Genomic DNA, 26703 nt, shown 5'->3' on the forward strand with positions numbered 1-26703 from the left:
TACTAAACGAGTTTATGGATTTGAAAGAATATTTGAAAAAATCTAGAACATAATAGTTACTGAATTTAAATTAAATTTAATTCCAGCCCATTAAAATTTTAGAGCATTGGCTACCTCCTATGCCATGCAGGCAGTATAGTACAGGACTCAGAAATAGCATAAATACAAAATGGAGAGCAACAAATTTGTGTTATTTCTTTTATAGATTTTCAATTGACAGCTATCAACATATCAACAATTTTGAGCAATGAAGTCTTCAGGAAACAATAACTGTGTTTACACAGTTTAACTGCGTCAAACCAGCAATCACACAAACAAGATGTTATCAAGAAGAATAGGAAAATTGGTATTTACAAGCACATTTATCTCCATTATTAAAACTAAGTAATATTTAAAGCTTTAGAATGTTGTAATATTGACTTAGAAATTCTAACATTTTTGGCATGACCATTTTCTGGTCAGATTTTCCTACAATGCAGTAAAGGATCTAGAGACTAAAATACTTACAATTATGTAGCTGACCACCTAAATGAACTACATGGACAATAACCATTCATCTTAGTAGTTTTAGGGTATTCAATTTCTCCCCTTTTTCTTGGATATAATGCTTATTTACCCTTTAAAGTTTCCTCTCTTTCTTTTCAGACATTAACAATTAAGGTCAAAAATATGTTGGCATTAGCTGCTTTGCTTTACAAAGCACTCTACAGTTTAATATTATGTCCTGAGAAATGGTCGACCCCTGTTTTCTGATCTTCAATTAAAAAAGAGGAAATCAGTTTGCAACATCAACCCTCCATTCATGGGAATGAGATATATCAATTTTACCAGATCACACCCTTACTCCCATTGACTGCTCACTAATCATCTTATCATGCTCAACTTTTAACATTAATTTTGATCTTACTTTTTCTCTTTTAAAGCAACCTGTTAGCAGGATATGTTTTTGGTTTAGTGAAGGACTTGTTAGTGTTAGGTCAGAGGTTGGACTCCGTGATCTTGGAGGTCTTTTCCAACCTAGACGATTCTGTGATTCTGTGATGTATTTTTTCTAATTATATAGGTAGATATATTTATATATATAGACATATTTTAATTATATATACAATATATAAAATATATCAATATATTATTGTATTGTATTAATATATTAATATAAAATATAAAATAATTATATATACTATATATATAAAATATAATATACATATATTCCTTATTTCTAATTTGCTTACCTGCTCTTGTAATCTCTAAGATTTTTTTTGTTCTGTTTATCCTGAAAATCAGTATGAAACAGGGCTGAGTCACATATATTTGGCATATATTTGACCTGAACATTTTTTTTAAATTTACTAGGAGCTGTCTAGGAGGGCACATAGCTCTGTATTATACAAATGTTTGGTCAGCATGTATTCAGTCCTCTGACACCTGCTTGCATGCTAGTCATAATTTTTCAACTGTATAAAGGGGGAGTAAAAGTCTTGAGAAGTAAGAACTGCAAATATCATGCAGTGAATTACGGTATCGATTGATGCTTTGAAATAAAATGTAGGAGATTCTTTTAAACTTCTTATGTTCTTAGGTGTAGTCACCCAAAGTAGCTGAAAGATGGCCCAAAAAACCTAAACCATAATAAATGTGGTTATTACCACAAACGTGGTAAGATTCTGTCATTCAGTTACAGTAACTCTGACATATCTATTGATAAATATAGTTGCTGGTTGTCTTGTCCATTCTACTGTAATTAACTTCAGAAACCATTAATGACATGAAGCAAACATCCATTTATGAACAAAACAGTCATGTATGTTCTCTCTAATGAAAAAAGGATTCAGGAAAAAAGGATTTTTCCAGTCGACAGCCGATCTGTGAAATAGATGGCAAGCAACCAAAGACATTCTGCCTTTTACAAATGGAGAATCTCTATTCTCTGAGAGGAAGAAACAAAGAATTAAAAATATCAAACTTAAAAGTTTGAATTGCATTTGTATAAACAAGTTTATGATAATAGATTATGGCAAAATGAAAGAATTTAAAACAGAACGGGAAGTTAGGACACCTCAAATAAACTAACCTGATCAGAGACAAAAAATCTTGAAATGAAATGGTAGAAGCAAGGAAATTAGACACTAATCAAAATAAACAATCTAGAGTAAAATGTCTATTTTCACTGCAGAAACAATAAGAAATCAGTGACATCAAAAAAATGTCCACAACCATTCAGATATTAAATTTCTTCGTGCAAAAACAACAGGATGAGTCAAAGTTTCCTAGCTTCATATTTTCTATCAAGCCTCCAAAAGAAATGCAAAGCTTAATGTAAATATATGGCAGTTACTTCCACCTATATGTGAGCTGGATGAATGTTTGTGTCAAAGGAATTTGATTTTCTTAATCTTCCCCTATTCTAAAAGCCAATGTTAACTGCATATATATGTATGTATATGTGTATGTATGTGTCCATGCATGTAAAAGCAATGCAACTGAGTAACCCACAGATAAAATGTGAGAAAATGATCATAAAAAGTAAAAGTAGGATAGCATGTATTTTCTGTGATGTATTTGGTAAGGTTTTGGCTCCTACAAGCATTGCTTTCCCACTAACTCAACAAGGCATATACAGCAGAGAGGTAAATTTTCAATTTGTATTTAAAAGTTATCTGACTTCTAGATACTATAGTAACAAAAATTCCACCATGGCTAGTTGAAGAAGGAAATGGGATTACTGCAAACAATTTCTAAGAGTAAAGAAATATGTGTAACAGTTATGTAAAAGGCATCTTTCACACTGACCACAGGACTTTACAGTGGTGTTTTAAAAGCATGATGCTGAACTGGAAAACTAGCTTTCTTTCATAGATCCATAGAATCATACAATGATTAAGGTTAGAAAAGACCTCCAAGATCATCTGGTCCAACCATCACCCTACTTACTACCAATGTCACCCACTAAACCGTGTCCCTAAGCACCATGTCTAAACCTTTCCTTAAACACTCCCCAGGGACGGCGACTCCACCACCTCCCTGGGAAACCCATCCCAATTGACCACTCTTTCTGAGAAGAAATGTCTCCTGATTTCCAACCTGAACCTCCCCTGGAGCAACTTTAGGCCATTCCCTCTAGTCCTATCACTGCTTATCTGTGAGAAGAGGCCGAACACCAGCTCCCCACACCTTCCTTTCAGGTAGTTGTACAGAGCATTACGGTCTCCCCCGAGCCTCCTCTTCTCCAAACTAAACGACCCCAGTACCCTCAGCTGCTCCTCACAGGACTTGTGTTCCAGGCCCTTCACTAGTTTCACAGCCCTTCTCTGGACACGTTCCAGGGCCTCGATGTCCTTCTTTTACTGAAGGGCCCAAAGCTGAACACAGTACTCGAGGTGCGGTTTCACCAGAGCTGAGTAAAGGGGGATGATCATGTCCGTGGTCCTGCTGGCTACACTATTCCTGATATACGCCAGGATGCTGTTGGCCTTCTTGGCCACCTGGGCACACTGCCGGCTCATGTTCAGGCAAGCACTGACCAACACCCCCAGATCCTTTTCCTCTGCACAGCTTTCCAGCCACCCTCCCCCAGTGTGGCATTGCATGGAGTTGTTGTGACCAAAGTGCAGGACGCAGCACTTAGCCATGTTGAACCTCATCCCAAAAGGCTGAAGGATGGATGCCCTTTCACTAGGATAAGTCTAAACTGCATGTTCTGTAAGAGCAACAAAATGAATTAGGCAGCAAACAGATTTCAGTTATAGAAGGAAAAGACCCCTCAGAAGGATAAAAATATCTTTCCATGACGGTCTACGAGAAAAAGTCTCCCCAACCAAAGGACATCTGCAATTTAAGTCAAGCTTTATTACTTTAAAGAGATCTGGAAGTTCTCCAAGATAACAGAAGTGCTTCCTAACTGCAAGACTCTAGTTCCTCTGTCATTAAGAAACTGATATTTAATATCACAGAAGAAACCAATGAGCTATAGAGCAGATGGTTAGCTAAGTATCGTGCAGAATCAGGAAGTATGAATAATCCTTCTACTTGTTCCATTCCCTCCAGCCAGCCTCTGTGGCTAACATATTGGCTTAACATTAAAAGATAAGGTAGAAGCTACAATTCCATTAAAGCAAGGACATTAATAAGACACCATACAAAAGAGTGAAGGATCATGTGTATTAGCCCTTCCCCAGGATAAGAAGGTCTTCAAAACAAAGATTCTGTTTGCAATGTCGTGTTTGTTTACAGCCCCGTGGAATTAAACTTGCACAAGAAAACATCTACTGTTATTGCTCTGATGTCCAAAAAGCAGAGGGATACATAATTTTTCAAATCCAATTAAGGATATTTTCAACAGCCTCTGTGTTCACATCCCACTTTTATCTGCCCAATTTTACAAAGAAGTTAGATTTTATGCAATATGAAGTTAACATATTCATTACTCACTTTATGAACTGTACACCAAATTTATGTATGATTTTGTTACAACAGAGAATTCTGTTGTACACAGTTTTGCTCTGTAATATAAAGGCTATGGGAGAAATTGCAAGATGAAGTAGGTTGCAGTGCCATCATTACGATGTTGACACATAGCTTTATGACTCGTATTTGTCAGACTTGGACAGTGCAGTCTCTCAGCTTGCCAAGTGCCCTGCTGTGATAAGGTGCAAGGAATAAGTAAGCTGCTTAAGTTCAGAGCTGACAAGACAGATGTAGTGCTTGCTAGTAATGAAAACAACATACCGTCATTCTTGAAGACCACACAGTAAAATGTACTAAATGTGCCTAGCAAATGATCTCACGCCACTGGGTATACAGTAGAAAATAATGCCACTCCTCCAGAGAGGAAATGTTTCCTCCATTGTTTGGGAGTCATTTAAGACAGTCACCTATAGTTCTGTCTGTGGCTATCCAAAAGACCATACCTTCTTCTGATATGGATGGGATGCAAAAGTGAAGGATGCAAAAAACAACTGTTAAAAGAGACACACTGTAAACAAAGGGAGGACAAAACTCTAGTCTCTAAAAGAGTGTGCTGTTTTTTCTATAATAAAAATTGTCTCAAACAGAGATCCCTCATCCTTTTTCTTGGAAATTGCAGATAACGAAAGCTCAGATAGCATTACTTTGACTCATGGCAAAAGGTAATCCCTGGCAGCAGTTCAGCATACCTTCTTTGCTCCTTCAAACGAATGTTAACCTGAGTTCCTACAAATTGCTAGAATTTGCTGCTCAGCTCAATTTACTGCTTTCTTCAGTATGTCCTTCTGAATATTATTTCAACTAGCAAACAGATTCTAAAAGGGAAACTAATATCCGCTAGTGTAGACAGGATCTCAAGCTTATAACCTGAACCACACCTTTTTCAGGGAACTACTTTGACAATCGTGTTCCAGGAATCACCACAGCAATGCCTGCTGGCACGGAAATATGAAAAAGAAAAGGGCAAGGGAAAAAAACAGCTTTAATTACTAAAAATACAAACAACCTCTGAAAGGTAAACATTTTCACTGTGCTTAGTTTTCAGCTATTTCTAATGATATCCAAACAATTAACTTAGAAATAACTCATCATTCTATCCTTTAAACATCTGAAATTCATAAAAACAGTGGGGTTTAAAGGATATAATACAGTGAGAACTTGAAGGAGTAAATGTATGATGTAATACAGTGAGAACCTGAAAGAGTAAATGTATAACAATGATACATAAGTGACCACTGATACTGGTCAGGAGTGTTGCTTTCTTTACGATACATGTAATGTGTTTGTAGTCAATAGTACAGCAAAATTCATTTAAACAGCCTAAGACTCACTGGTAATAAAAAGGGAAGTTTCTAAAAAATTTAAAAATACCTTTTTAGGGTTCAGTTAGTCAAACTAGTAATGATACTTCAGCCTGAGATAGCTGACCCTGGGCACAGAAACAATAATTTTTCTGTAAGAAAAATTCTCTTTTAAATTTACCTTTTAAAAATATCTTGTTTTGGTGTATATTCAATCACCATAAAAACAAGAAAAAAATAAAACTCATATTATAAAAGTACCTCTGTACTTGTCAGTGCAGTGATCAGACCTAAGTTTTCCTGCCCTCTCCAAATACATTCTTTTTTTCTCTTTTTTTTAACAGCAGTTTTAAATGAAACAATGTTTCATAAAATGTTATTTAAATTCTGCACTCTACACTATACACATTTAATCCTTGCTGGCTGCTATACCTATGTCAGAGCAAGCACATGTATTTCTATCCCTTCCCTAGCTGTTTTCATTTTCACAATTTTTCTTTTCCCTTCTACATGTTGTATCATTTTCTAAATCAAATGTTTTTCTACACAAAATTTTGATACACAATTACAAAAAAAAAAAAAAACCTCTAAATTTTAATTTATAAATAATTCCAAATTTTAGAATGTCCACCAGCACCCATCATTTATGTTCCTGAGGAAACAAAGTAACTCTTAACAACTTAATGGAACACTATTTTCAAAATCCTACACAGACATTAAGCAATGTTTTTCTCAGCAATATAGTGTCACCAGCCTTGACAAAAGAGGAAGATAAACTATGGCATAAAATGACTTATCAAATATTACAGTGTGTGCAAAGCCCAGATGAATAACCATAGAAGGAGACCCCAATTCAATAAATCCATTTTCTCCCTATTCAAATAGGACCTCCTACCTTATTGGTCAAATTAGATCTTGCAAATGCATTCCAGTAAAAAATTAAGCTTTTATATTAAATACAATCACAAGCCCTTTTGCTCTTTTGGACAAAAACCATTTCTGTCCCTGAATACCCAAATCATATTTGAAAGTGGTCCCTGACCTTTAAAGCATGTAAGCATTTCTGAAAGCTTTATTAGGAGGTTGAAATAAATTCAAGGCAAAAATGAAATTAAGTTCAGCATTTCTATAGATATTTTAATATAAATGTTATAATTTTTTTTTTTTAACTGATGCAAAGTAAAACCATGTACATAACTGATGCTCATGTTTTTCAGTTGCTCCTTTGCTGTCATCAAATTATTAGCGGTCAGAGAGTTATTCCATGCTTGACAATATAGAATATCTTCTATGAAATGAAATGATTCTTTACTGTTGACATTATTATTCAATTCAAAACTCAGTATTTAATTTAGCTCTTCAGTGACATTCACCTTTGGACAGCTACCTGTTTAACTCATGATTTAGCTTTCTCAAACAGCTAAACTGCCAGTTTGTGTATGGACACAAATACGCATACACATGAGCTCATCTATACGCAAATACAGATTGCATAGCTGCATAGACAGAAATGAACTTAAAACATACACCCGAGTCTGATTATCAGACTTACACGGCTTTAAAAAAAATCAAATAATTTTTATAGGAAATATCCATTTTATTGCTTACAGTCCTCTCTCCACTAATAAAAAGAAACTCAGAGAACCAGTTAACATTTTAACCACTCTGCTTTCATTGTTACAGATTGGTCCAACTCCCCAGACATCATTTGTAGTAAGACATATCTAACGTTTTCCATATTTTTCTGAAGACTTTAAAGTTTGGTGCTGCTGCAAGATACAATTTTGACAGTTTGTAATAGGATCTGCTCATTGTAGCATATTATTCAAACAGTAAGTACTACATAGCCATCACTGTACATTCTTCTAACACACTTATTAAAAATCTAACGAATGTTGCAACTAAAGCATGTAAACTAAATAGTATTTTGTACGTGATTACGAGTCACTAAATTTTAAACCAAATATATATTCTAGTAGCTTAATCAACTATCAGATCATTTTTACTTTAAAATATTTAATTGAAAAAGTGTGCTACTTAATGGTATTTCACTGATTTTTTTTAATGAAATATTTCAAAATTGATTACAAAATTTGTCTATTTTCCTCCCATTTTCTGTGACAGTGCAATGTGATAGTTAATTCATAAATTTATGTATGGTAAAATGATTGTCCTCTATTGTCCTTACAGCAATATTTTTGGAAATGTTGAAGAGCAATTAATACCTCTTTGTGTTACCAGAAATGCATGGCAACACTGGTATACTCACTACAAATGTTTATTTACTCTTTCACAAAACACAGCTGTGATAGTTCTACTATCCCACTGTAGTTTAACAAATGAGTTTTATTACAAATTAAAACACAGAAGATGTGCAGTGTCCTCAAGTTTCTTTAATCCTTTTTAGGCTTATATGTTATTAAAATAGAATGACAGACAGGAGAATATTTGCTCATTCTTTTAAAGCTCATACACATTTTCCATTTGAATCCATTCTTCAGTGGCATACCACAGAGAAACCTCTGTATTTTCAGAATTGATGTACCTTTCAAAACTATAATCTTTGGCTTTCAAGCTCACTATTATTTGCCTTCAGGTGCAAATTTTAAAGTGTATAGGCTTCTAAAAAGAATTTTATGGCTTCAGCCAGATACTGAAAGGCTTGTAGATCAGTCATCATCACAGTGTAAATTTCTTTTCAAAATAATGTTCCTCACTCAGAGTACACTTGTGCTTATACTTGGTTCACTTGTCAAATACAAATTTGAGGTCATCAAAAGCTTCAGGGCAACTTCAGCTATTCCAAAACTCATTTTCTACCTCTATTTTGTTGGAGAAATAGGATTTCAAATGTAAAAATAATAGGAAGCTCTACAGATAAAGAAACAAAGCCATATTATGTGCATGCGTCTGTACAGCATTGCAGTGGCTGCCTGTAAAGACAGTCAATCCAATATCCAAGCATTTTAAAACACTGACAATATAAAAAGCAGACAATGTATCTTGCAATAGAGTTGATATGTATTCTATTCAAAACATGATTTTAGAATTGACATCTTAAATACATAGGTTCAGGAACAGATGCTAATGATTCTATTTAAATGTTTCTTTCATAGCAGATGAAACATTTAAACACTCCCATTTATAATATCTACTGTTCATTATAAGTCACGCGTCTGACAAGGGTAAATGAAATTACGTTCTGTATTCCTGCTGGCTTAGGCTCCTTGGCCATATAATAGGAAGTGTTTGTATTTAATCTATTTCTAAGTTGTATAGAAATAGAATGACAGTTGAGAGTACTTATTCTTTCTTTTAAAAGCTGGGTTTATGTTTGAGAGGTCAGTCTCATTTTTCATCCCCCGAGATTTTTTCCTGCAGCTATAGTTCAAATTTATAATTACAGCTGAGCAATTAACACTCTTTTGAAAGCAGAGACCATCTAAATACTTGGAGAAAAGCTTTTCCATTGTCAAAGTAAAATGGATTTTTTTCATGGACTTTGACAAGTCCAGGAATCCACAGTCTGTCTTCTATGACCCAAAGCCTCATAAATGTAAACAGCCAAAGAGAAAAAGTTTTCAAAAGCAGGAGTTTACAACCAAGCTTCTCTCAGACACTTAAGGACAAGCAGAACAAAGCAAAAATAAGAAGAAATAAATATAAACTCAGCCAGAAACCCAAGTTTTATCTACTTTGGGTAAGCAGTTAAGATGGCGTTAAGCTATGTTCGGATGGAAGCTGATACCACAAATCCACTGAGTCACGGCATAAGCTTTCCACAAATCACACACCCACTCCATATGGTCACCAGCTGAAACTTGACATATGTATTTAGACAGATTATATGTGGTCCCCCCTTGACACTATGACTTCTCATCAACTTTGTCTCCTCTTTTACCTCCTCCTACCATTTTCACTGTGAAGAAACACTACTAAAATTGCTATTTGTTTATTGGCTCTCTTTAAATTTCCTTGTACAACTCCTGTTAGAACTGGGAGACCCCTGGACCATCCCAACTAACAGCACATACCAGACAGTCCAGTGATCATCAGCAGACAGTGTTTGTTTAGTGATGAGACTCGGTAGGTCAGGTCAACAGTTGCTCTTGATTATTTTGGTCTTTTCCGACCTACGTGACTCTATGATTCTAAGTATCTGCAGAGCAGTTGTAGTTTACAGTTTAAAATATATGTTGTGGTAAGGATCTTTGAGACATTTCATTCTAGACCCTGAGCATAAACCTCTGTATTCTACACCCAATGTATTTTCCTCCTAGCTTAATAATCACAAACTGTAATTTCACACGACTGTTAGAACTCAAAGTGTCTGATGAATGTGAACACCCAAGCTCAATCTAACAGCCTGACCGAGGCCTGACTCTGACAAAAGAGACCAGGACAATCTAATTTTCCCATCCACATAACTATCAAAGAAAGATAAAAGTTATTGTCACAGAAAGATAAAGAGGAGAGGTATAGCGCCTTTGTGGGTTTCTCTCTACACCGAGGTTGAGTGGGAGGCCTCTTGCTTTCACATGAAAAGTCAGCCAGATTCCTTCCATCAGTATCACAAATATATACCCCTAAATATATACCCACTGGTTGTGTATTACACAACCAGTTTTATTTCAACACATTATGTAGCATACTATTTTCTTTTACATTCCCCTATGAAAGATAAAGCACCAAAATCTTGTCACTATTGGTTTAGACTGTCTTCATCCACTAGCATTAAGGAATCATTTTCAAGGGAATTAATTTTTAATGAACATTTCAATGTGTCATGTGAATTTTCAGCAATGACAGAACACGACACATAACCCACTGAAAAAAAGCTGAAGAAATATGACAACATTTTGTCATTCTATGAAAACAAACCCCCAGTAATTTTCAAACACGAAATTGTTGGATAAAAAAAAATAATAGCTACTGTAAGGTCAATATAAATACTGACTTCTACTCTGGGAGAAATCAGTGTACACTGAATATTTAATAATAGAAAGATTGATAGAAAACACAGATTTCAACCCAAAAATGCCTAGTGAATTAAAACTATTTAATAGCAATCAGTATACATACCAACTAGGCAATAAAAACAGCCTTCCAATATGTTCATATTTGCACAGATGCTATTTAATTTGTCAAAAAGAAAACATCTACTTTTTATTTCCTTTGATATTCCTTTGTAGATGATACATTAAGGAAAATGTCAGCTCAGTTTCTAAAGATCTCTGAAAGTAGTAGATGTTCTGCTTACTTCTTACTATTTCAGAGAGAAAAAGACAGGAAGGGGGGACAGGGAAAGCAAAAGTAACGAAGGGAGAGAGGAAGGAATGCAGAAAGGAAAAGGGAAGACAGAGTTCGAAATATTTAAAATATTTTAAACAACTAGAACTAGTTACTCTTACATTAAGTCTTACAAAGAGTCTTACAAACACTCTACAAAGTGTTTGTAGCACTCTACAAACACTCTACTCTTACAAAGAGTTGCTCTCCATCTTTTTTATAAGTCCCCTTTAAGTACTGAAAGGACACAATGAGGTCATCCTTGGAGCCTTGTCTTCTTTAGGCTGAACAGCCCCAGCTCTCTCAGCCTTTCTTCATAGGAGAGGTGCTCCAGCCCTCTCATCAACTTCATGTTCCTCCCCTGGACCTGCTCAAACAGATCAACATCCTTTTTGTGCTGGTGGCCCAGAAATGGATGCAGCACTCCAAGTAGGGCCTCACCAGGGCAGAGCAGAGGGGGACAATCACCTCCCTCAACCTGCTGACCACTCCTCTCTTGATGCAGCCTAGGATTATAGAGCCTTTGAGAGATGGTCAAACTGCATGCTTCCCTTAAATTAGGACAAGCATAGCTACTTCATTATAAATTCAATGCCAGAAACTAAGTCTTGGAAAAGTAGGGTTTAATGAGCCAGTCCCAGATTAGAGTGCTGCATTCCCTCACAGTAAGGGTATCCACTACTGGGGCAATACTACATATATGATTGCTTTAAAGTATCCTGCCTGTCATCTTATTGTATTCAGCTGAGTTCCTTCATCGCAGTATTAATTCCACTCAAATATACTATTTTACTTATATTAAAAAAAAAAAAAAAAAAAGGAAAACAAGCACTGTATTTTAAAACATTCAGGGACTCACAGGAGACCAAAAGGATGTATGTAGCTAAATACAATCTGTAGTGCCTCAATGTAATTTTACATTGAGGGAGGCTTCAAGAACTGAAAAAATACTAAGGACTGTAACCCATCTTTTATCAACTGCAGGAAAGAAGAAAAAGTTGTCAGTTATGAACACATGCTTAGTATAATTGCCTCATATTTGGCAGAAATGACCTAAGAATTGTACATCCTGAAACTTCACAAATTTTGTGCTTTTTGCCTCCATATCTTTATAGACAGTAATTTAAAATTAATTTGAGCCTTCTCCAGAAGGCTCCTATTACTCTTACACAGTTCAAGCCATGGACAGCCCATCAGAACATGAATTCCAACACCTGGTAAATTAAACATTTTTGTGGTTTCAATCTCTGAATCAACCATTTCTGAATAGGCAAATGTCTGTGACTGTTTAAGATCCTCAAAAAATATAACTGAACATTAAATTAATTCTCAGTGCTTCTACTGGTTGTATTTTCAGATTAGGAAAAATTTGTGACTCTCTTCAAACTCATTAAGAAGACTCGATAGGTTCAAATAAGATTCTGAGAGATTTTTTGTCACTGTGGGAACAGGAAGAGCATGCAAGTGTACTGAAACAGCAAGAAAAAAATCCACGGTTTAATGTTCTGAGGCAAGAAACTGGAGGGAAGGATGATGAAAGAACATTTAGACCATTCAACATTTTCCACAGAGGGTATTAAACTAAACAAATCCCAAAATAGCATTCAGGAATATTTTTTAAATTGTGGAGGTAATTAGCTTTCAACATTTTTTTTACTAAGTTATGCATAAAGTGTTTAGAAATATGCTTTACGTGATTCAAAAAAGGGCATGTGGAAAACAAAATTTAAATTTTTTGAACAAAAATATAGAACAAATTACCATTTGAAAGACATCTAATTTAGATTAAAGGTGCACCTCCACATTCAGAAAAATAGCTACAAAACATACTGAATGAAATGAAAATGTAACAAAAAGGTTAATAGTTCAAAATGATGGAGTAAAAGGAGCTAGTATAAAGTCAGGTAGGTCAAGAAATGTTTTTGAAATAGCACGGAGCAGATGCAGAAAAGCAATGGCATCATTGCCCAGCACGTTTCCATGTCCACTAGTCACTTTCTGTTTATCAGAAGATGACATCACAGTGATGCAAATGCTGGCAAATTTAGTAATTCTCATGTAACACAGTAAGGAAAATTCTCCTATATATTGCATGTCTTCTGATTTTGTACAGCAGCTTTTCAGAATGGCAGTGTTATTCAGGATGCAGCACAGGGTACAACTGTTAATAGTGGATGTATTTGTATTTATGTTTTAAAAAATCTTCAGGAAACAGTTTGGTAGGTTTTTTTTAGTCCAATGTAATGTGTGATCTGTTTTGTGCACATTTTTCAATACCCAGATGGCACAGATACTGCTTGACAACCAGATCATACATCATTTTACCTCAACAAACTGTTCCTTGAGGCAAAAATACATAATAAAAAGACTTCACAAACATGTACTAAGTGATACTCATAGCCTGGGTTTCAACACTTCCATCACCAACACGGTTCCAAAGTTAAGCCTTCACAGGCGACACTGGTCTAGTTTGTTGTCATTCTTTTGGGGGAAGGCAGGTATGAACTTTTCTTTAATCAAGTACTAAAGGCTGTCAACGCTGCTAATGAATTGCCATTATATGTCAAAAGCAATAATCCAATCTTGATAAAATCCCAGGTATTTGCTCATAACCTTAAACAGTTTACTGTTCTGTACTTTGCAATAATAATCACAAATCTGAGTTTGAATACATTTCAAAATATTGGGACACCTTATTAGCAAAGAATACATCAACTATATATGAATATACTACTCACCAATTTCAATCTTTGTAAAGGGATTCTGCTAGTGTCTATTGGTGTACGTTCCATGACATTACCAAATCTCACTTCTGGAATGGCAATTGCACACATTACATGCGCCCACCTGTGAAAAGCAGCAAGTCAAGAATACCACCAAAAAAAACATAGAAATGTAAGTGTTAAGATGTTTCATTACTTGTATTTTGTTTGTTTCATTTTTAAAAGGCAACCATCTCCAGATATTTCCCTTATTAGGATTTCTGAAGATTTCTTTGAAACATAGTTAACAAACTTTACAATACTAGCCCTTCATGTAAATATCGTTTCTGACTGGCTTTTTATGACAACTTTTTTTTAAAAGTATTTTTCATATTCAATTTGTTAAGTGCAATACTATTGTAGGTGTGCTATTCAGGTGCACATGCACAGACTGTTTTATTCACATGCAATTTATGACCCTCAACATTTTCACAGAATCATAGAATATCCCAGGTTGGAAGGGACCCACATGCAGTCCAATTCCTGGCTCCATACAGGACTACCAAAAATCAGACCATGTGTCTGAGAGTGTTGTCCAAATGCTTCTTGAACTCCATCAGGCTCAGTGCTGTGACCACAGCCCTGGGGAGCCTGTCCCAGTGCCCGACCACCCTCTGGGTGCAGAACCTTTCCCTAACCCCCAGCCTGACCCTCCCCTGTCCCAGCCCCATGCCATTCCCTCGGGTCCTGTCGCTGTCCCCAGAGAGCAGAGCTCAGCGCCTGCCCCTCCGCTCCCCTCGTGAGGGAGCTGCAGGCCGCCTTGAGGCCTCCCCTCAGCCTGCTCTGCTCTGGGCTGAGCAAACCAAGGGGCCTCACCCTCTCCTCATACATCTTCCTGGTGAGACATTCCACTATCCTAGTTGTCCTCCTTTGGACACTCTCCAATAGTTTCACATCCTTTTTGTACTGTGGTGCCCATAACTGCACACAGTACTCAAGGTGAGGCTGCACAAGCACAGAGTAGAGCAGGACAATCACTTCTTTGACTGGCTAGCTATGCTGTGCTTGATGCACCCCAGGCTACAGCTGGCCCTTTAGGCTGTCAGGGCATGCTGTTGACTCATGTTCATCTTGCCATTGACCAGAACATCCCAGGTGGAGAATACACACTTGCTCCTGTTAAGTTTCATACAGCTGGTGATTGCTTAATTTAGTACCATCTGCAAACTTACTTAGTATGCATTCAAGTCTTGTGTCCAGATCATTTATAAAAACATTGAATAAAACTGGCCCTAGAATGGTGCCCTGCAGAATCCCACTAGTAACTGTCCGCCAGTCTGATGTAGCCTCATTAACCATAACCTTTTGAGCCCAACCTATCAGACAACTGTTCACCCTTCACAGTAAGAATTTGTCAAGAAGATATATGCTGGACATTTTGTCTGGAAGGATGGTGTTACAGACAGTACCGAAAGCTTTGCTGAAATCCAAAAAAAAACATGTCTACCGGCTTCCACTGGTCAATGAGGTGGGCAACTTTGTCATAAAAGGAAATTAAGTTAGTAGCTCACATTATAATCTTTTCCATAATTTTACCTGGCATTGAAGTAAGACTGACAGGCTTGCAATTACCAGGGTCTTCCTTCTTACCCTTCTTGAAAACTGGGACAACATTTCATAGAATCATAGAATCATAAAATCATTACGGTTTGAAAAAAACTCCAAGATCATCTGGTCCAACTGTCCCCCAACCACCAATATTGCCCACTAAACCATGTCCCTAAGTACCACATCCAACCTTTTCTTAAACACCCCCAGGGACGGTGACTTTACCACCTCCCCGAGCAACCCGTTCCAATGCCTGACTACTCTTACTTAGAAGAAATGCCTCCTAATTTCCAACCTGAACCTCCCCTGGAGCAACTTGAGGCCATTCCCTCTTGTCCTATCACTAGTTATATACCAGCTTCCAGTCAACTGCGATCTCTCCAGATTCCCAAGACCACTGAAAAATAACTGAGAGGTCTCACGAGGACATCAGCCAGCTCTTCAATTAACCTAGGATGCATCCCATTGGGCTCCATAGACTTATGGACATTCAGCTGAAGCAGCAAACCCCACAAATATTTGGAGTTGGCTGGGAGTTTATTCCCATGGTTATAGTCCTCCAACCCAGAGCTCAGGGGGTCCCACAGCTCATCACTGGTGTAAAAGACAGAAGTAAATAAGTCATTAAATGTCTCTGCTTTACCTATATCCTTGTTTGTGAGGTGACCAATCTCATCAAGCAACAGACCAATATTATCTCTGGTCCTTCTTTTGCTATTGACATACTTCAAAAAAAAACTTTTTGTTGTCCCTCCCCAGTACTAGCCAATTTCAACTCCAACTGAGATTTGGCCATTCAAATTTTCTCCCTGCAACGGTGAACAGCATTTCTGTTGTCCTCCCATGATACCTGACCTTGTATTGGGTTTACGTGGCACGGTTTTCGTAGCTGGGGGCTGCAGGGGTGGCTTCTGAAAATTCCAGAAGCTGTCCCATATTAGATAAGTGCCAGTTTCAGCTGGATACAAAAGGGACCCGCTGCTGGCCAGAGCTGAGCCAATAAGTGATGTTGTTTGTGCCTCTGTGAGAGCAGACTTAAGAAAGGGGAAAAAAACTGCTGGGCAACAGCAGCTGGGAGAATGAGGTGTGAGAAGCAGCCCTGCAGACCCCCAGGTCAGTGCAGCAGGAGGGCAGGAGGTGCTCCAGGCAGGCAGCAGCAGTTCCCCTGAGGCCTGTGCAGAGGCCCCTGGTGGAGCAGGCTGTCCCCCTGCAGCCCATGGGTCCCACACGGAGCAGATCTCCACGCTGCAGCCCGTGGAGGAGCCCCCGGTGGAGCAGGTGGATGTGGCCTGGAGGAGGCTGCGGCCCATGGAGAGCCCCCGCAGGAGCAGGCCCCGGGCCGGAGCTGCAGCCCGTGGAGAGGAGCCCACGCAGGAGCAGGGGGTCTGGGGGGAGCTGCCGCCCATGAGGGGCCTGTGCTGGAGCAGTTTGCTCCTGGGGGATGGACCCTGTGGTACAGAGCCGTGTGGGAGCAGTTCTTGAAGAGCTGCTGCCTGTGGGCAGCCCCTGCAGGCTCAGTTTGGGAAGGACGGCATCCCGTGGGAGGGACCCCAGGTGGAGCAGGGGCAGAGTGACTGCGAAGGAGTGGTGGAGGTGACTTGCTACAGATTGACCGCAGCCCCTGTTCCCCTGCGTCACTCAGGGGGAGGAGGTGGACGGGCAAGGTTTTGGTTTGCTTTTAGTTTCTCACTGCTCTAGTCTGCTAGTTATAGGCAATATATTATATTACTCTCCTGATGCTGAGTTTGTTTTGACCATGACAATAATTGTTGAGTGATCTCTTTGTCCTTATCTCAACAGTTGAGCCCTTTTGTACTGGGGTGTGGCTGGGATGGAGTTAACTTTCCCTGCAGCAGCCCATACAGTGCTGTGCTCTGCACCTGTAGCTAGAACAGCAGTGGTATCACTCCAGTGTTGTGTCTGCTGCTGAGCAGCACTGGCACCACATCAAGATTCCCTCCAACCCGCACCCCCCCCCCCCCCCCCCCCCCCCAAGAGCCAGCAGGCTGGGGATGGGCAAAAGGTGGGGAGGGGACATCACCAGGGCGGTGGGGAAGGGGAATGAGAGGGGGGTGCACTTGTTATGAAGACGTCTGTCCTCCCAAACAACCGCTACATGTATTGAGGTCTTGCTTCCTGGGACGTGGCTGAACATTGCTAGTTGATAGGAAGTAGAGAGTAATTTCTTTTCTCTCTGTGCTTGTGTACGGCCTTTGCTTTTTTGTTGTTTTTTTTGTTTCATTTTTTTTTCTTTCACTTCTTCCTTTTCCCTTTAATTAAATTATCCTTATCTCAACCTGTGAGTTTTTTTTTTCTTTCCAGCATTCTTTCTTCTCCCCCTCTTCTTCTACGGGGGGGGGGGGGGGGGGGGGGGGGGGGAGTGAGAGAGAGGTTGTGGTGGAGTTCAGCTGCCCAGAAAGGTAAAAACCCACACCTTTCCATCATATATATAATATGTGATTATACAAATTATAATATGACACATAGGGACTAAATAAACTGTTGTCATGTAATGTTAAAGTTGTATCTGCCTAAGTGTGAAATAAGAGCTGTATGTAAAGATGATATACCCATTAGTAAGTTATGAAGGTCAGCCCAAATGAAAGCAGATAAAGAATGTAGATCTATCATTTTATTATGGAGATTATTCCACTTATATTCCAACTTACAGAAAACAACTCATCTCACTTTGAGAATTATTTTTTTTTTATTTTTAATGACAACTTTTTTTCCTCCTTGCTGCCTGCCTGCAAAAGTGCATTGTCTTAATAGTAGGTGCCTTACCATCTAAGCTTTATGGGGAAAGAAATGCTGTAAATAAAAGGTCTATTCAATAAATCTTGACTCAAGCTCTTATACTCTGACAGCTCTCAACCTAACAGGACTTGAAACAATTGCTGCCTTCACTCAAGCAGAAGGAATCTCAGCTCTCCTTTACCCCAAATTGTAACTCCCCCACCATGTCTGATTTATAACCTTTTAAATCTAAGTAACGCCAATTCTGCATCTCTAATGAGTATGTGAGAGAGAAGGAAGGAAGAGAATGCTTATGTTGGATTTTATACTTGTTGGAGAAAAAATAAAAGGAACATACCCTTCTGAAAATGTTTCAAAAGTTTGAAATGGTAGATAATGCTCAAAGATAGATGGAACACTGTGTTAAGTATGGGTGAGAACTCAACATTTTATAGCAACTGTAATGTGTTATGCGAACAGGAAAACAAGCGTTGAATGAGTTTTACAGAGCTGTTATTTGACAAATCTGTAACAGAAACCTAGAGAGGGATGTAATGCAAAACCAAAGCCTTCAGGTGTAATTATGCAGAGGAAGACATATTCTGCAGATCCCTTTGTTTTTCCTTTTTTGTCCTATGAATAAATCTTATGAAAAAAATCTAAATTAATTGATCTACAAAAAAAGACTTATTTTCAAAGATATAACATGTAATCTGTCAGCTCCAAATATCAAAATAACATCATAAATTCTGTTTAGATTACACAGTTTGTCGTTTTCTTTTTTTTTTTTTTCCTGGTTAGAAAAAGCAAATAACAAATAACTATTATGGGGAGTTTAAAGCAGACATAAAAAGCAGCTAAGTATTTTCATGAGTTGGTCAAAGCCTTCATTAATTTGCTAACAATATTAATGCTTTTGAAGATAAGATCTGGCCCATGAATTTTACATACAACCTTTTCCTCACCCAACAATTTACAAAATGCAGAGAAAAACACTATGCAACCAATTGCAAATGATTGATAAATAAATTCTGGCCTGCTAAGTGGAAAACAATGTTGCAGCTAGATGAGCACTTATCACTGTAGTCCAAAGGGACCTCTAAAGAAAGTGGTCTACATGATATTGCTAATATACTAAAAGTATTTAGCTAATTATGTGATAACCCAAAATGCATGAAGACTGTTTCAGTATTGGGCTTTCAAAATGTTGAGCTGCAACATTTCTCATTTTATTTATTTAGGTTACCTGGTATACTGCACTATCATAAAAATGAAGAGAAAAATACTAATGCTGTCAATAGTATGATGTCAGAAACAATACTATTTTTGACAGTGTATGATAGAAATGTACTTAGAAAAACACTTCAAAGTCCAGAAGTATTTTAACATGATTGAGATTAATTAATATAAAATATTGTTTCTAGCAGAAGTTCAAAGGTTCTATATTAAATTCTGTAATCACAAATTTCCAGGACTAAAGAAGAATATACATTTCACTGTTTGGCAAGATTTGCCCATGCAAACAATGACAAATGAGCTCTCATTTGCTTCCTTTACACAACAACCAGCAGAATAGAATTTGGAACACGTAAGCCTTTGCAAATACCAGAACGAATGTACATTTTAGCATCTATTTCACAAAATGGCAGTGGCACTTTTCAATAGGAGTAATTTTAATTCTGCAATGATTCAACTCAAAGGGACACTGTCAAATAATTAAGCTTACAAATGCTCTGTACATGGGAATGGATTGTGAAAGAAATTAAAACAAGAACATGTAATCTTGAAGAATATATTACTTACTTCTTGTCAGTAGTTTCCTTTAATGCACCACCTCTCAAATTGCAGAGACAACATTCCTAAAAATAAAAATAGTGTAGAAACAAGTGAGTTTATTGACAGGCTACAAAGCAGTCTTATTCAGCTGATCTTAAGGATATGTAAATTGCTAATGTAATTAAGTGCTGGGTCACAACCTGCCACTTATAAACACTGCATTTCCTTACAGGAAAAATAGAAGGATATATAACAACAAGAGTCATGACTCAAAAAAGCTGAAGAAAAATGTTTTAAATATTAGTCTTGAACAAAGTGATAGAATTACTTTGAAGGCAATAACAAATGAAAAGGCAGTCAGTACTGCAATAGAAAGGCTGCAATTGCCATGCAGCTTACTAAGGTAAAACAAAGTAAAATTATACATATTTAGCTTAATAAAAGTTATCAAATTCTTGGCTTGTAAGCAATTGATTCAACTCAAATAACAAAACAGGTCATTCTTTGCTGTACAGTTTCCTTTCCTAAAAACAAACCACTTCCTTGCGACAAATAAATTATCTTTGCAATTTAAACAGATAACTTTTTGCTTTACATACCAATACCATGGAGAACCGGCAACATATTCTCTCATACAGTGCCACTTTCATCTAATTAACATTACTACAGAGGTGTGGAGAAGAGAAATGAGGTTAACTAATTTAACCACAAGAGACCTGGGATGGGACCCAACATATTCAGGTAACAGTTCCCTTTGTAATAGTGAACAATGACTATTAAATCAGGAAATCCATGGGTTTAGGATACCAGTTCCTTCAGGTATTCAGAGGAGACTGAGCAGGAACAGGTAGCTTCTGCATATAAAGAGGAAAAATGGAACACAAGGGGGCTGGTATTGCAACACTTAGCAGGTGTTTCAACATACATTGCATGTAACTTTAGGGAGCTTCTTCAATGGAGGAAAAAGCTTCAATAGTGTATTACTCCACAGGACTACACTCAAAATCCATATGATTTTAACTGTTTCTTCCAGAGTCACCCTTTTTACTCAATCAGCTGTACCTTTGCGAGATTCTCACACTGCATCTTGTGAAATCTCTTGTATCAAGCCTAACAAAACTGGACAGAGGGGCAGGGGTAAGTTGAATGGAGAACAATCAAAAGAGGGAGGCAGGGAGAAGGGCTGATTATTTCCTCTTTCTCCTCACAGTGCTCACACTCTTAAAGGTACAGCAAAATGGTGAGCCAGAATTACTCTAAGATTACTTACTCTTCCAATTCACATACCAAATAGTCTAATGTACCATCTCTTATTTCAGTTTCAACTCATTACTCTGTGATGCTGTTCAACTGCTATACATAACTGTCTTTCCAACACATAATTTCTTTCATATACATAATTACCTTCTAAATATTTGTAGATACTTGTGGTATCATAACCTCTTGGTATGTTTTTTGCCAGCCTATACAGGTATCAAATTTTGTCAACCTCTAATCAAGTTGGTTCAAATTGTCTTCAAATTCTCGTTCAATGTTTCTTGCCCTGCCTTGGATGTCATTAGAATAATTTGGCGCTGCCATCCACACAGATATACACTCAAGCTATATGAAGAATTATTACTCTTTCTTATCTTGAATGTATTTTGGTTTCAAACACAACACTCAGTTAGTTACTGAAAAGTTACTGAACTACACGGGGCTGACATAAAGACTTTCCTAAACTAGATGGTAAGGAATCAAATTGTTAAGGCTTTATACACTTTCACTATGCTGAAATGATTCTGCCATAATACAATAAAAATTCCACTAAACAGCTACTGAGCATATTGACATGTTTCCAATAAAGTACTACTGAAGTCATGGGAAATGTGATTCTAATTGAAATTCAGTACTCAAAGTACTTACAAGCAGGCACTTACATGTGAAATCTACAGGATGAAACAGTCTATAGATTTTTAAACCTACCTGTGACTCCTGAGGACTACCAATCACACAACCACAGAGTAATCCTACGGCACTGTGTCCTCTGCAATCTGATTTATCTTTAGATCCTTTCTTACAAATCAGCAAAGGCAAGATCTATTTCTGAGCTCTTCCTTTGATTCACTTTGACATCCTAAGTGAATGGGTCATCTTTTTTCCTATTAGCATTTAGCTTTATACACAGAGCTTGCCAACTGAGCTACTGACCAACAGAATGTTCCTTTCCAACCTGTTAGTTTTACATAAGACAGTGGGAGATACAAGATGAAAACAGTAAAAATAGATGGGCAAGCTTCTCCAAAACCATACGAGATTAACAAAACAAATGAACCAAGCAGCATAAATGTAATACTCAAAATGGAACAGCCATTCAGGAAGAGGCAAATACCACACAAGCTCCTCATACAAGCTGTAAGGACTACTTGACAGTCTTTCTCTAACTCATTTGCAGCTCTGCAGGAGCAGGAAGCTTACAATGAAGACGTAGAATAACATCTGCAGACTGGTGAAGAGAACATGAGTCTGATTTAGTAGAAATCTTTGTGGGGAAAAAAATCATTTTCCTCTTTAAAATTAAATGTTCAGTGTATCCTTCACCTGTGGATTCTCTCACATGCTTCCTGTTGTTGTTTCCTTTTTTTTTAATTGAAGCACTTTATTGATATTTATTGTATCAGAGCAATTTGTCATTTGTAAAACAAACTACCTCTCAGTTTTGCAAAACAAAATAGTGGTTCTTGCCCCTAACTTAAGAGCTTTGATGTTTTTATTCCAGCTTACTTTGAAATTCAATACTAGAATGTCAATGAACTCGTCCTGCTTCTAATTAATACTTTTTACTTTGAAGGAAAAGCTTAATCTGATCTTTTGCTGTGTAGTTTGTTAATGCAACTAGACAGTTCAAGGCCATAAAGTGGAGTTTTTTCCTATTTCCCAGTCACCAGGGTCTTTGCTTGATTGCCATGACTCTTCAAACATGATGGAGAGTGGTTTGGCAATAAGAAGTCATAACCCTTATCCACTAATCACAAACCTTTCACACTAGGTTAAAAAAAAAAAAAAAAAAAGCCAGATAAAAGAAGGTGACTCTAATTATTCTCAGCAGCACCAGCTAGAAAAAAAAAAATCTCTTATGCAGGGCCTGCAGGAACCAAATGTGTTTCTTTCTCAAAGATTACCTATACAAAGTGTCAGTGAGTAGACAGTGGTGGCAGGCAATAATGAAACAGATCGTTCTCTGGTGGATACAGAACCTGAAAATGACATTGATGTTCATAGCAAATCTGTGTGAGAAGGCCCATACGTAAAGCCTGTTAGATCTTTTTCTTACATCATCCTTGCTTCACAACATATTGTCCTATATCCATGCAGTTTGGCTATAACTTTACCTCCAGTTTCAACATACTGTGAACAATGAAAACACAGGACAGCTGATCATTAGAAAGACTAAGATTCCTAGTAAAGGTATACCTGCCATGGATGGCACCAAGATCAGATTACATTAGCAATTATTACGCTTGTCCTCATAGAAAAAAAGTGAGAGAGCTCTCTGTGTGTAAAATCCAGGATAGCAAGACTTCAGCGCCTGATCTTAGTACACATCCAGTATCTTATTCACTATTACTCTGCAAATCCTTTAAACAAGGATTTTATCACATTTGTATTTGCATGAGATAATAATTTCTTATGCATATTATTTTACACTTATCAAAACTAAACCTTAGAATATTTTAAATTGCTCATCTGCTTAATAATCTCCGTTACATTCTGGAATTATAAAAGCAAACACTCTCTTCCAGTAGCTGCATAAACTAAGCCATTTCCATATAACTCACAAGCCTTATCACACAAACATTCACGTCATCTTTTAGATTTTCAGTGTAAGCAACGCATTTTTTCATAACAATACAGATCAGATCCATGGTTTCTGGACTGCACAGTTACCCTTGCTTACAATGAAACAGAATTTTGCAACCAACATTCCTAATCTGGTGTATGCTCTACTTCTCTGTTGCAGTCACTGCTATAAACAACAGCAAAAGTCAATGTGAATTAACCATGCTCTCTTTGGTACATACATCCAAAAGATGGATCACCCTTATTGGAATGATACGCCATTACTCAAGCATATGAGTTACTGTTGCATGGGTGAACACAAGGGGAAAAAAAAAAGTTCACATTTATTTATATATTAAAATGAATGCATTTGGTTGTCTTTGAGTATTTTTTGCACTCTACCAAAATTCAGTCATATTGACAGTAATGCTGATATAAAACAGTTTTCACATTTCAATACTCACACACTTACTTCATCAGCAATGGCATTCTGTGTCAGACAGCAAGCTGTCTGACACAGAAGGGAAACAGAACTCAGTGGAGCCATGGCAGAGGGATGTATAAGTCAAATAATGTTTTTTCTTATAGACCACTATGAACATGTCACACTTGATCCTCTTTCTTTGTTAAACTGCTGTCTCTTTTTTCTTCCTGACCCTGTATTGACCCTGTAAATTAAGATGGCACTTCCAAGGAATAATATTTATCCAGTTAAAGGAAATATACATCTATGTGGGTAGATAAATACAGGGTAAATAAAACATGTTATTCCTAATTAATTTTATCTGACATGTTTCAAACAACTTCCTCATAAAATGTGGTGACAGAGTCTCCTCCAATCACCCTAACCATCTTTTCCAGTCTTTTCATATCCCTGCCATCTGGAAGTTTTTCCTAACAGCTAACCTGAAAGTCCCCTGCTGCAGCTTAAGCCTTTTTTTTTTTTTGCCTTTTTTTTTTCTTTTTGTTTTTTTCTTTATGCATCATAAACATGAAAATCAGATTGCTCCTTTTATTTTTGCCATTTTCCATCTACAGCTCCTTAGTAGGTTAAACTACCACTACTTTTCAAATCACTATCTTCGTTTGAGGTCACATCTTTCCCTCTGAAATGCAAAGAGAGCAAATTCTCCATAATATTAGGCAGAGCAGGATTAGTTGATGTCTTGCATCCCACATTTCCCTCCACGGTGTTCAACTCTTTGGACAGCACTGATTTTAAGTTCATGCACTGCAAGCCTCAGAAACCCTTCTACAGCAGTGGCTGATATGATTGCTCCCCATTTCTGTGTCTGTACTCTAGCTTCATTATCTTGCACTATTCCCTACTTTAATTGCATCCTGTTTTCCATAATATCTCAGTAATTTAGCAAAATCTTAATAATCTTACTTTACAGGTCTCATTGAGAGAGAGAGAGAGAGGGAGATGAAAAAAGCTTGTATTCAGTTAACAACATCTGCAGCTAGTGATAACTAAGGGATAACTAAGCATGTTGTGGTTGTTCAGACCAGGAAAAAGACAACAGTGTGGAGTCTGAAAGATCCCAATAAAATCATTAGGGGCTTGGAAAAATACTTGACTAAGTATTCCAGCGTAACATCCACCAGGTGGTTGCTATCAGAGAACACCAGAATGTAGCTGATTCAAACCAAACAAAAAGAAATGCTCTTCTCAAAATGTGATAAAGTTTGCCACATGTGGATACTAAAAGTTTACTAATGCAGGAAGTTGGTGCATTAGTTCATGAAAGAAATCCATCAAAGGTTACCTTTTACCTAGTAAATACATAGGTAGTGCCTTTCCCTAAGGCAGTTTCTTATTTGCATATGGTTAGAGATTGGGAGAGCATTAGCGAATGCTTGCCTAAGACGTATTCTTCCCAATGAATTCCTTTCTGTCGGAGACAGGATAACAGGCTAAAATTGTTTCTGTGTTAACTCACTACAGTAGATCTTACTATTCTACGTAATCTGCCATTTTAAAGCTTTAACAAATACTTTTTGAAATGTTTTAGAAATCGTACTTAAATGTTAGGAACATCACATTACTCGGTACTTAAGTGCATACTTCAGTAGGAATTAAATATATAATTCATTTATTTTTCACGTGTTTACAAGATTTTTTCTTCTAAAAAACAATGCATTCACCGAAACTTATTCATACATTATTATTATAAAGTTATTGTCATAACTTTATTATCACAGCTTTATGTAGCAATGATACCAGAATAAGTAATTTCAAGTAAGTATATATTTTGTCTGGTGGTCTGAAGCAATGAAAGTGTTTATAATGTTTTCTGCACTGTAGGATTTCTGTAGGATACTGTTTATCCAGTGAACAACATATTTACACTCTTTTTTGTCAACCAGTTTCCTATGCTTCTGTTGACTCTGTTTAGTGCCTAAAAGCACTCAAAATGGTTAGCTTGTTTTTTGTTTGTTTTTTTTCTAAATACTTTTCAAAGGAAGTCAGAATAGTCGTTTTCAGTTTTAAGAGTAAGCTGCTGCAAAACTGTCACAGGTATGCTGATTAGTCATATTTACTTTAGTTGGTGGAAAATCTTAATTACTTAAACAGGTATCTGATCTTGAACTCTGCCACAGCTAAGTCACATAGATAGAATTTGTACGGTTAAGGCTAAGAAATATCTTTTATGTACTTCAAGCCATTCTGGTAAGCTTTTTTGATAGCAGCCTCTGAACTGAAAATAAATACCCTTAATGTTTCACTTTTTCTCTTAACTGCCTTATGAGGTTCAAGGTCACATCTCTTAGTAGTATTAGCACAGATGTGCATTTGGAGATGGCACAGTTGCCTTTTCAGATAGTTCACGTCCTTAGCTCATTTGTATTTACGTCTATATTTATATTTATGTAAAGAAAAAAAGTTGGGTTTTATCTTAAACAGTTGCAGATGTTATTTTCAGAAACTATCCACTAATGAGTATTTTAATCTTTCCACACCAAGGGAATAATCTTCACCCAGAAGAATTTTTTTGAGATGATTT

At 37.1% G+C, this 26703-nt stretch overlaps 1 protein-coding gene across 5 annotated transcripts in view; it reads right to left on the minus strand.

Annotated features, from left to right (window-relative positions):
* KDM4C (lysine demethylase 4C) overlaps nt 1–26703 on the minus strand; it is a 286621-nt gene that overhangs the window by 54536 nt on the left and 205382 nt on the right. For all 5 annotated transcript variants that reach the window (XM_083816573.1, XM_083816576.1, XM_083816577.1 and 2 more), the window contains 2 exons: nt 19904–19959; nt 13793–13901 (listed from right to left, as the gene is read on the minus strand). In XM_083816573.1, coding sequence (XP_083672699.1) covers nt 13793–13901; nt 19904–19959 — 165 coding nt within the window. The remainder of the gene's footprint in view (nt 1–13792; nt 13902–19903; nt 19960–26703) is intronic.

Source organism: Anser anser (assembly GCF_964211835.1).
Source record: "Anser anser genome assembly, chromosome: Z".
In the NCBI taxonomy this organism is placed as follows: domain Eukaryota; kingdom Metazoa; phylum Chordata; class Aves; order Anseriformes; family Anatidae; genus Anser; species Anser anser.